The 12576-nt window shown below is 36.2% G+C and overlaps 2 protein-coding genes across 3 annotated transcripts; both read right to left on the reverse strand.

Annotated features, from left to right (window-relative positions):
* Window positions 1-120: 120 nt before the first annotated feature.
* On the reverse strand, window positions 121-7216 carry LOC141713639 (uncharacterized). The gene is made up of 10 exons (XM_074517144.1): window positions 6892-7216; window positions 6745-6812; window positions 6011-6072; window positions 5763-5912; window positions 5422-5598; window positions 4199-4411; window positions 1810-3521; window positions 1510-1575; window positions 1350-1419; window positions 121-1039 (listed from the first exon to the last, which is right to left on the reverse strand). The coding sequence occupies exons 1-10, from the start codon at window positions 7089-7091 to the stop codon at window positions 371-373; spliced, it is 3387 nt and encodes a 1128-aa protein (XP_074373245.1). The 5' UTR covers window positions 7092-7216; the 3' UTR covers window positions 121-370.
* Window positions 7217-8193: 977 nt separating this feature from the next.
* LOC141713640 (zinc finger BED domain-containing protein DAYSLEEPER) lies at window positions 8194-12087 on the reverse strand. 2 transcript variants are annotated; one of them, XM_074517145.1, is made up of 2 exons: window positions 11897-12087; window positions 8194-10720 (listed from the first exon to the last, which is right to left on the reverse strand). In XM_074517145.1, the coding sequence occupies exon 2, from the start codon at window positions 10699-10701 to the stop codon at window positions 8371-8373; it is 2331 nt and encodes a 776-aa protein (XP_074373246.1). In that variant the 5' UTR covers window positions 10702-10720; window positions 11897-12087; the 3' UTR covers window positions 8194-8370. The 2 variants fall into 2 exon arrangements, with proteins under 2 accessions (XP_074373246.1, XP_074373247.1); XM_074517146.1 differs by having other exon boundaries at window positions 8194-10766.
* Between the last annotated feature and the right edge of the window lie 489 nt (window positions 12088-12576).

Consider the following 12576-nt stretch of genomic DNA (forward strand, 5'->3'; position numbering starts at 1 on the left):
TATTAGAATTTATAAATTAAATCATATGATCATATGATTCAACTAAATTAAATAGAAAGAGCAAGCAATCCAAGGCGAGGATTCATATCCAACAATAAAAAAGTTATTATTTGTTTTTTGTACAAAAGAATGTTTTTGAATACATGGCTTTATTAAGATTAACATAAACACAATTAGCAAAAACAAAAGATTAATTTAAACACTCTTAATGCCACAAAAGACAAATTACATTGCTTTGTATGTAGATAGTACATTAGTACAACTTACAACACTCGGCTAAAATTCAGAACATGCATGTTCAAGCACAAATACAGACAAGAGTATGCACCAGTTGATGATGAGGCTATTATATAAATCAGGTCATGCAAGCTCAGTCTAGTTTGCTCCTATCTTTTCTCAACATCTCCAAGATTGCATCTGCATTTCGAATTTCCTGGCTCTCCTGTGATTCTTCATTTCCTTGGGAGAAATCTACACTTGTATAAGTACGAATACCAGGACCCCTTCCATCACAGTCCCTCGCTCTTCCTTGCTGGGCTCGTCTCACTTCCTTCTGATGTTCTGTTAATTCTGGCCTTTTTCTTTTCAAACTCGAATTATTGTGCTGACAATCTTTCTGCGATTCTCCCGCCAGTTCTACTCGTTTGGAACCTGGATTTGGTGTTGCAGTCACCTTGTATCCTTGTAGACAACCATCTAATTTAAAATGACTTGCTCGGCAGAGTTTGATAGCTCCATTTCTTGAGAGCTTGTCTAGGATGGGAATCAAGATTTCAGGGTAATTTAACTGAATCTGTTCGCCATATGTAGAATTCCAGAACTTTGTGGTAGGCTCAGAGATGGCGTTATTTGGGTGGTCAAGAGTTGATTCAAGTAGGGGTGCCTGCAACTTAAGGAAGGATGAATCAAAGTTGATTGGTGGCCAGCTTGATCTTAAACTGTTGAGTATTTTAACCCATAATAGCTGAAGTTGATATTTGCTGCTCTCATTGTGTACTTCTGAATGAGATATCCATTCACACAACGGCTGACCCATAATCTGATGAAGAAATGAAGACAAATGCAATCAGTGCCCTGTGCCAACTAACATAGACATGTCATAAGTTGTTTCAGAAATTACAGTTTGTATTGATATGGTTACATAATTAAGGAAGGACATAAGCATCTATTTCAACTTTTTTAACTTAAAGGAGGCAGGTGGAAAGCAGTTTGACTAACAAAAATTAATCTTTATATATCCAGAAATTGATATCTGATATATATCCAACAACTTTCTATCTTGAACTCAAGCTTTACAGTTCTCTAATATAGTAATATGTAATGGAGGTAGCAAAGAAAGAAAACAAAACCTTCATGAAATAAATAATTTGCTCTTGGAAGCAAAGAGAGCCTACAAAATGCACCAATGTGGAGAACACCCTGAAAATCTCACAATGAGAAGTATAAGCATTACAAGCAACTGAAAAGCGTCATATACAGATGTCAGATGCAACAGTTTTGGGAACTCACCTAGAGACTACTGCGAGGTCATTAGAAAAAGTTGATGGTGTCCTCATCCATGGCAGACTCAGATATCTGCGCAACAAATAAAAAAAAAGCAATGACTATGTATTGATAGACATATATCTTCAATTGCATGTCATTAGGAGGGATCTTGTAGATGAATGTGTCAGTTAAGCTTAACATCTTGCATGGCTTGGGGGATGAAACTTTGATCTATACAATATGCAGCAGTAAGTTAAATAAATAAAAAATAAAGGAAGCCACTAAAATATAATCCGCCAAAGTTATATCTGTATGTTTTTGTACCTTGAAGCAAATTGTAAGATATTATTGATGCTATTAGATGTCCGAGAACTGCCAAATTCCTCACTCGTGGTCCCACACTTTTTTTCATGTGTCATAGTCTGTTCGAGGACACTTATCGCAATCTCTCCGCACAAATAGAAGAGTTCATGATCCTCGACCTTTTCCATTTGAATTAGCCCATTATCAGACTCTAGCATATTTCTTCTTTCCTCGAGCCACCAATTAAACATTGAACACAGATCTTCACTGAAACTCTTCGAGGAGAAACACTTAGGTTGTGCGACTCTGTTTACAGAAACATAAAGTATCTTCCACACTTCAACTACTTTTTCAAGCTCATGATCTCTCTGTTCTTTTAATGAAACACAAGATTGCAGGGTGCATATTGTCTTTACTGGTGACAATTGCCTTTGAGGGCAGGAGAACACAGCAATAGGATGGGACAAGAAATGACATAAAACAATATATCCATGCTTGTCGGATTCTGTTTCCAGTACAGACAGGTCCTTCACACTGTCTAGATAATTCTTTAGACAGTTGGCTACAACTACCCAGGCATCTAAGCATTCCAATAGCAAGTGTTTATTGAACATACTATTAATGGCTTGGAGAATCTCAAGAGGACTATATGAGGACAACACTGAACATAGATATCCAGACATCCCCTGTATAATAGAACCTGCCTTCGGTTCATCCAAAATTAACTTCATCACTACGCAGATATAATATACTGTCAGGCAAACAATTGGAGTACTCATGTTTAAGTGATCCATGGACAAAGTACCAGGCATCTTTCCTTGTCTGAACTCACTGACAGTTCTCAAATTGCTGATGTAATTAGAGCCTAATGCTACTTTGTAAAGCGGAGATCCCAATATTGAAGTATCTAACTCTTCAGTGATAGCCTTCACAAATTGGAGGGAAATATGATGTTTATAATTATTTCCACTGTCTTCTACTGCACCTTCACAAATTTTGTTTACAAACATCAATATTTTTCTTATAGATACCATGATCTCTTCATATGTAAGGGAGGAATCCATCAGAATGTTTTTGACTCCTCTCAGAACAGTTCTGAATATTCTTAATGCTGCATCACATAATAAACTTTTTGTTTCAGGGTCAACAGAGGTCACTGGACAGTGACTAATGAGGATATGCAACATCTTTGTAAAAAAAACTAATTGAGTAAGATCCCAAGGCAGCCACTTAATCGCACAATGCTTCCACGACGATTCTCCAGAAAAAAGAGGTCCGGGAATATGAATTTCAGCAGATAACAGAGATCTTATCTGATCATTTAAGTCAGATCTTAGATCTTCACTTCTTGCTAAAGCAAAATTATCAAGAAGATCCGTGCAGATATTTATTAACAACATGTTCTTATTATCAGGTCTAGTTTGGAAAACAACTTCAAGCATAGGCTCCCAAACTAATTTCATCACTGATGGACAGTTGACATGGGCGTCAAGTTTTTGAAGCAAATGACACCAAGTCTTTAGGCAAGATAAGTGAATAGATACGTCACATTTACTTGACATGATTCCTGTTAGGGGTGTCATTATGAGCTTAATTCTTTTCAACTGTCTATCTGCTTCAAACTCATTAGAGTCAATAGATCTTTTCTCTTTATCAATACTGTGACCACTGTTGGTCGCAGGAGCTTGTTTTGGAGGTTGAATAAGAGCATCAACCAAACCTTCCCAAGCAACCTAAAAAAGTAAAGCAAATATATTATTTAATAGGCAAGAATTTGAATATATGCTTAACCTGAATAAACCGGATACATATAGGGTATTAAATGCAGATATGAGTCCTCCCAAAACCTAGGATTGGGGGATCTAGAAGTCCCTGTTTAGTTTTAGTTACAAAGCGTTATTAAATTAACTCAAAACTGCGTTTAGTGAACTAGCATCTACAATTTACATTTAAAAGACACGATATTCTGCAGTTCTTTATGATTCTTCAATATAATGGCATAGAAGATACTTAAATTCATCACCCTCAGCAAATATTATCAGCAATATATATGAGCAACCAGAAGGAAGTAAGATACGGAGATAAATAATATAGATGTAGTTTCACAGGGAAGTTATTCATGATGGTGGTAGAGACTGAGATTGGATATTATCAATATCGCAAAAATCCTTTGCATATGCACTAATCAATAATCAGAACATCTCGATCTCTATAACCTTTAATAAATTAAATAATAATACTCAATGTAATAGTGCTAAAGTACATTTCCTCGAAGGTTGTAAACCTTCGAATGCGTCAAGAATTTTGTGAAAAATGCATTCAATAGTTTGACATATGTAATGATTGAAATTTTTTTATGCTTTGATGACAACGAAGGCATCAATAATTTGATATATTTGCATAGGAATACCTGTGAAGCAATCTGGACTTGTGGATCAAGATCAGAAAATGTCTGCTCAGGGATTTTCAGCATGTCATTAATTAAATGCCCATTCTTTATAGCATAAGGTCCAATTAAGCGAATAAACCATCCCCATGCTTGTAAAGTTTGAATCTTCAAGCCTTGGCTTAATAGCTCCTTCATTGTAGGGAGTAGTTTTCTCTTCATATCTAGGGAAACCACCTATACAAGAAATAGAAATGCTTCGAATAACTGCACATCATGGCAGATTCTCCAGCTCAACTTAATTTATGAACTTGTAGAAATATGTCCACATAAACTTCCTCCGTATAACATTAAACCACTAGTTAGGAATGTTTTTTTCATACTTGACCGACTTTTATCTCCATTTAAGACTTCACGGCAATTTAATTATATATTGAAAACTAACTTCAGCCCCAGATTAATGAGCCAATGGGTTTTATTCTTAGAGAAGGCATGCCAGACAGAACTTGTCTCTGCATGTCTTTTATTTAATGGAAAAAGGAAAGAACAGACAGTAATGAGAATTTGAGAACAGCTAACAACACTTCCTGGGTGGCTTGGAGTTAATGACTAAATTCTGATGCAAAATCTGAAATTTTCTAGGAAGGACATGCACGTCTTCCAATATCCGGCCACACTTTTAAAAGAACCGAGATAGATTCATATTTTATTACAAATCCAAATAAGAATGTGGTTTATCGGGGGGGGGGAATGTTTGGAGGTAATACTTTATTTCAAATTAAAAGAAAGTTCCTCTTTTGTGATTTATAATTATTTTCATTTATCTATTCTGCTAATTGACACTTTTATTTATTTTCTATCAGATAGCAAAATGGATCAATTCCTGCCTCAAATAAAGCAGCAGGTGGCATGCTTTCTTCTAAGAAAAACTAGTGGAACTCTGCTGTGAAATAATGTTACTATATTTATGATACTTACTATATTTACTTGATCTAACATCATGAGTTGGAAAGATTCGAGATAACTTTATAATTTTACCTTAACAATTCCTTATAAAAAATTCTTACCATATTGATACTTATATGCATCACTTTGACATTTAGTCGCAAAAGACTTGCAAAAGTGCAGTGATAGTGATACAATACTTAACTACTCTCAGACCAATCACATTATGTCCAAGTGGCGATAAAAATCTCAAACCAAGACCACAAGAAACTAATATTGGAAGATAGTGCAGATTAATATACCTTCGAGAGAGCTAGTGCTGGAGGATATATTGTAGATTTTATCTTCAGTAAACATCTTTGTGCCATATCCCTCTCCCTTTTATCGACGCTGAGTAGTCTTCTATAAACTGGAGGAGCCCATACATTTGATGTGTCTTTCATCACATCATTTAACTGAGTTGTCAACTTAACCACGGCCTGTTAAGTAGCATTTCTATGGTTAAAGCTCTAGCCTTTTCCAAACTCAACGATAACATAGTTAACTAGTATATCAGAAATCTGAAACTAATAATGCTGGTTATTGCTGTAAAAGCATATTGTAATTTGCAAGTGAATGAAACGTTAAAAAACGCAAACTAAACCTGCATAGCTTCGAAGGTGGTTGACAGAGAACCAATTGGATTGTCAAGGGCATGAATAATTGCCCTCAACAAAGAATGGTGTTTTCCGGCCAAAAATGATGGGTTGAGTTGTTGTATTGATATACACCACACTCCTAAATTGCAGACAGACTGTATGACATGGTAAACATGTGAGAAACCATTGTCTAGTAAGTAAAATAAATATAAAATTACATATTAAAAAGTATAACTATCTCAACTGAATTCACCTTAATATGGGTAGTGGTTATCACTTTCTCTAGTACCTCCACAATCATACTAGCATCATTCACTGCCATGCCGAAAACAATTATGTTAACTTTTGGGGTCTTCATCCAACATCGTGTTTTCTTAAAATCAGATTATTGAGCATTTATAGAAACTATTTAATATCATCTTAGAGCACAGATAAAGTCAGTAGCCATCAAACACAACAGCTCTTCAACTGTAGTGCAGCATATATATATTTGATGCAACAACTATATATCAATACTTCGATGTGGAACCCCGGTGGCGTAGTGACTCCATGTGAGATATGTGCTTAAGTGTGAAAGTATATGTTCTATCACTTCTAGGAAACTGGTTAAAGTCAATAACAGTTGCTTATATTGATATTGCCACCACGTCAAAGTTTGAGCCTTCTACAGGATAACATACACAAATGTTAAAACTATCATCAGCTACAGAGCAACCGACTTCAGCCAAAATGACACAACACTAGAATTTACGCATCTAATTGTAAACCTAAGTGTGAGTCCCATCGGAGATACATTTACACCTTTTTTCTTTACATTAGCCATTAAACTTTGCGATAACAGTTACCATTTTCCATAATGGACTCTACGGGTTTTAATGAAAGCAGTGTCTTTTTTAACCCAAAATACAAACTTTTACGGGGCAAATCACAAAATTTGAAGCCAAGAAAAATAAAAACTTTAAAAAACATCGAAAACAAAATCTTTACCCGAAACAACAGAAACTAGGGAAGGATGATAAACCATGAATCCCAAGCACTTCAAAGCCTGTACAGCACTACAATTCAAAAACGATTAAACACATCAACACAATCACACACATTTCTATACCACATTGTCGAAATTAAAAGCCTTACATTTCTTCGTCGAGAGTCGAGACATCGGAAAGTATAAAAGAGACAAGTGAATCAAAAGAATCAACAAGTAATTGAATCAGAGCAGGATCATTAGTGGCTTGTTCTTGGAGATGCAAGAGTGTTGAATACGCAAAGGGCTTTTCTGTACTTGTAGTTAATAAAGTTTCGATCTTTTTGAGTTGGTCTGTGAAATTAGCCATGATTGATTTGTGGTGAATGAAGAAGATGATGAAGATGAAACAAACCCTAATTTTGAGGGAAGGGTTTGATAAATATTGTCTTCAATTTTCGCGCCAAATGTTTTTCGGGTCTTCGGGTCTAAATGTGTTTGGGTAGACCCTTGTTATTTGTAGTTTTGTGCCCAACATATAAAAATGATTGTAATTTATGTGAATTTATTATGTAAACAAATATAATGATAAAGTTATTTTTAGATATTAAGAAAAAGGCTTTCGGGATTGACAATTTCTTTTGCGCAAACTCTTGTCGCTTCAGTTTTTGAGTTAAAATTATTGTGAGCCTACAAGAATAATATCATTTGCGATTTTTCAAGATCTTGTAAGCTCTTGTCACAAAGTAATTCGATAAAATTTTTAAGTAAGAATCATGGCAAGCGTACTGTAATAAAATAATTTGCGAATTTTCAAGATCTCATATTCGAATTTTACATTGAATCACTTACAAAATCAAATCATGTTTCACATCAAGTACATTACTCATTTTGAAGTTTAAATCTAACATCAAAAAATCGATAAAATTTAAACTTCCGTTATAAAATTTATTAATCTATAATACACTTCACTTCCCGTTAGCGAATCTATTAAACGTAACGAGATTTCAATTTTTATTACCCGAATCTCTTAAATCTTAACTTTAACAGTTGTTCTATAATTACATAATCTGTTATTAAGTTACGAGACTTCAGTTTCCATTGTTTTGAAGTTTAAATCTAACATCAAAAAATCGATAAATTTCAAACTTCCGTTATAAAATTTATTAATCTATAATACACTTCACTTCCCGTTACCGAATCTATTAAACATAACCAGATTTCAATTTTTATTACCCGAATCTCTTAAACCTTAACTTTAACAGTTGTTTAAATAATTACATAACCTGTTATTAAGCTACGAGACTTCAGTTTCCATTGTAACAATTCTATGGTTACATCACATCATCCTCTACTTTAATTTCTTAAAATTCTGGTTCATACAACAAACAGAATCGAAAATTTTGAGCAAAAGAAAAAAAAATCACCTGATAACTTGCCTTCATGTAATCTTGTCCCACAATTGCTAAAGCTACAAGAAAGTAGAGATGAATGCATGCATACAGTCCTAACTGTTGAAACATCCACATTATCATACAAAAATCTAACTTTCCAAACATCCAGCGTCAGAATTGAGAAACAGAAATTTAGTCTAAAGATCAAGTAAATTGTTAACTACCAAATGCAAACAATACAGAACAAATATAGAACTAGATTGGAAAATCCATTTTGATAGGAACAGTTAATGCATCTGCCAAGTCGCGTTGCAGCCAGTCCTTTGCGCAAATGAGAGCCTCCACCGTCTCTGGTCGCAAGGAGCACCTGTATCGATCCATCTCTTTGCCTACAGTGTCAAACACCAGATCCGGTCCCACAGTAGACACTGGAACTTGTAACATGTCACGAGCCATCTTTGAAAGAGTTGGGTACTTGCTCTTGTTTAGTTTCCACCAGCCTATCACGTCAAACTCATGGACTCGCGGCAACAAAGACTCCTCCAAGTACTGATCCAACTCTGATTTTGACTGCTGGCTTGTAGACTCCATGATATATACATCAAAATCTGTAAGCCCAAGTCCATTGCTTGACGGAACACCATCTTCTGTCTTGATGCTTACCCCATTCATTTCATCCACATAAGTTGGGGTGAGAGGCAACGGAAGTTGCACATACTCATTAAAGAGCTCGTGGATTCCATCCTCAACTGACTTGATGTATGTGGCAGCTTCATCCCCGTATATTTTATTGAAACTGAACTCAACAAGCTTCATCTTGAATCGGGGATCCATGACTACGGCAATTGCCAGAATCAAGCAACAACTTTTCCAGTATTTATCAAAATTCTCTTGCAATGGTCTGCTAATGCTGCTGATGATCGAATCCTCGCTTGAGGCCGCACGAGCTAGCTCTAACTGAATCTTCCAAGTTTCATGAAAGAATGTGTCTGTGGTGGGAATGACAGGAGTGGTTAAGAGGCTTGCTGTGTCAAAGAGTAGTTTCAGATAAGTAGTTAGTGCCTCGACCATTTTCCAGTCCTCCATGGATGGCGCTTCCTTGTAATCCGGATCAGAAGTATCCAGGCAAGAAAAGACTTCCTTCAGCTCTGAAGCGGCCAGCAGCATTTCATATGTTGTATTCCATTGTGTCTGGTCATCCAAAGCCAGGCTCTTTGCACTCGGGACTTGTAGTTGCTGTTTGAGCTCAAGAAACTTTTCCTCATGGGATTCAGAAGTTTTGACATACTTGACACTGTTCCTGACTTTCTTGACTGTGTCTTGCGCACACCTCAGTGCTTCCTGGGCTATACTACTAAAAGAACGAGCAAGACAATTTCCCAATAGCAACTGACCACCAAGCAGATTAGGATTCTTGACGGAGAGCAAAGCTTTTAGGTTATCCAGTGCAGCATCTGTTAAAGACTGGTTGATGGTGAGGGAAATTAGTCGACCATCCATATTCCAATCAGAAAGACAAGCAGCAACAGAATGACTGAAAGCAGAATCTGATTCAGGATATGGTTCCATAATAACATTAAGAATCTTTCTGTGCATCTTCCATTCACTGTCAATAAATTGCCCGGTGACAAAAACATAGCCTACAGTTTGGGAAGAAGTCCACAGGTCAAGTGTCAAGCAGATACGCCCTGGAATCCCTTCAAGCAATTTCTGCAGGGTTTGCTTTTCTCTAAGATAAGTTGCCACGCAATCTCCTTGAACTGTGTTAAAGCTCACCATATCAAAACGTGGCTGCAGATTTTTGACGAAAGCAATGAAGCCTGGATGTTCAACAATGTGAAGGGGATAGTTATGCATGATTATCATCCTTGCAATCTCATGACGGCAACGATCAGCGTCAAATGCAAAATAAGGCACTGTAGCAGTTCTGTATCGTCGTTTTGGTGCATCATTTAGCCTTCCAGGCCCACCCATCTTTGTAGGTGCACTGTATGGGGATAATTGATTGTTCTCCTGATTACGTAGAACAACAGGGCAGGTTCCTTTAGCGATATGGCGTTTGAGGTGACTGGTTCCTGCCACCTTATTACCTGTACTATATGCAAAGGACTGCTTGCATTGCTTACAACAAGCCCTTCTACATCCAGAACCAACATTCTCAATGGTGAAATGCTCCCAAACAATTGACTTCTTTTTCCTGCGTTTACTAGGAGGCTGTGTTTCAATGCCAAGGGGCATAGTCATGTCTATGTTGCTGCTTGGCTGCATTTCTAAACCGACCTCCTGCATTTCCAAATTGGGGGACTGCACTTCGAAATGTGTCAGTTGCATCTCTAAATTGGCTGGTTGCATGTCTAAATTAGCAGTTTGCATCTCTAAACTAGCTGGTTCCATTTCTAAATTGGCCGGTTGCATCTCTAAACTAGCTGGTTCCATCTCTAAATTGGTCGTCTGAATTTCCACGCCATTCGTCTGCAGTTCTACACTGGCTGGTTGCAGTTCTACACTGACAGTATGCATTTCAACGTCATCTGGTTGTGTCTCTACAGTGACCAGCTGATGGTTATTCTCTGTTGATGCTTCCATCTTAGTAGAGAGGCCCAACCTGCTTCGGGCATTAATTGAAATTTTAACTAGTAAGATGGATAAGCCTGATGCCAGATGTAAAAAATAAAGAACTTTTACATTAATATGTGAACAAGATGCATACATCAAATGTACTTGAAGGGAATTACAACAAGAAAATAAAGTATGTGACAAAAGGATAGGTTCTTGATGTATGAAATCAAAGTAAAAGCACAAAACTACCATTCTACTACTTTAAAACAGTTGGGAATTAAGGTTAAATACAAAAACACTCATATCTCATTACTATATTCACCTTCCTCATTGCGTGAAATGTAAAATCATCCCTCATAAGCCCCAAGCTCAAGTTTTCAGTCATCAAACTCCAAAAAGACCAAAACTTGAGAATTTTAAACTTACCGTTACCTTATATATGTAAAGAAAAGGCTAAAAAAAAAGTACATGACGAATTAACATAGATGTAAATCCAAACAACGTAAAATACGACTTGCTTGATAACATGTATACATCTATACAGACATAAGGTGAAACATATTACCGCAAACCAAAGGCAATACCATTGTCATGTTAATATTTTTTCCAAGAAAAAAATTCACACTGTCAGCCCCTACATCTGCCACTATGCACATAAACTTAATTCATTGGTTAAAAGAAGTATAAATATGACTTCTATAAGTACTTAAACTTTATTCCTATATATGATACAGTCAAAGACACACCCAAAAGGCCAAAACTATACAAGTACAACAAACCTAAAAGTACAAGATAAAACACACTAAACATAAGCATATCATTTCTTCAACTGGGCTGGACTCATCAACCAAGTACACCAACTTAAAAAAAGATTCTTGTTCTGAAACACAAACTAAAAAAAGCCCATCAGACTCATCATCATCTAAAGGCTAAAACAGACATTAAACACTTACTGGGATAAAAGTCAACGACCCAAAGACCAGATCCATACTTTTTCATCAAATTTGGGCTTAAATTAATTAAAAAACTCAAGAACAAATTAAAAAACGCAAATTTACAATTAAACTTCACAATTCACAATCAAGAATCACATAAAACCCCTAAAAATCCAAACTTTATCAACAATCAACACAAAAAAAACGATCTACAACAACAATAACTCAATTCCACGTACAAATTAAAAAAAGGAACAGAATTACGAAAAACTAGGGTTTCAAACGACCTGCAGAATCGCCGATCGGAGAGATCGTAGCTGAATAGCCGGCAAAACACGAAAAGCCGATCAAAAATCCAAATTCCGGCGAGATCTAGGGTTACGCCGTCGCGAAAGAGGGAGAGAGAGAAAAAGCGAGAGAGATGAGAGAGATTGGGCTTGAACCCGATAGAAATCGAATTGGACCCTTACGTTAGTGGTTAAGACCCCGTGTATTAAAAGGGATAAGATTTTTTGGTGAAAAATTAAACCGAATTGGATATGGACTTTGAGGTCCACTTTAATTATTTTGTAAAAATTTAAATTTTTGTGATTTTTAAATTGGAACCGTTTAGGATGAAATGGACGGACCCCAGCCCAGCTAGCATTAGGGTTTGTGACTTAACTTACAATAGGATAGGTGTTTTTATAAGGGCCTACTTTGGTTTATTTTATTTTATGTTTTCGAGTTTTGTGTTTTTATTTATGTAGTTGATTTGAAAGTAGCCCAAGCATGGCTCTTTCTTACATCACATCTTTTCAGTCCATTTGGCAAGCTTGGTTTGGACTTTGGATTCATCCACCACAATAATCTTCGATTAATTTTTATTTTTTCCTAACTTTATGATAGCTTGTCATTCTTAAGTGATACGGTAGAACCCCTGTAAAGTGATAACCTCTCTAAATTAATAAAATATTTTGCTCCCGAT

Source organism: Apium graveolens, chromosome 3, assembly GCF_009905375.1.
Source record: "Apium graveolens cultivar Ventura chromosome 3, ASM990537v1, whole genome shotgun sequence".
NCBI lineage: Eukaryota > Viridiplantae > Streptophyta > Magnoliopsida > Apiales > Apiaceae > Apium > Apium graveolens.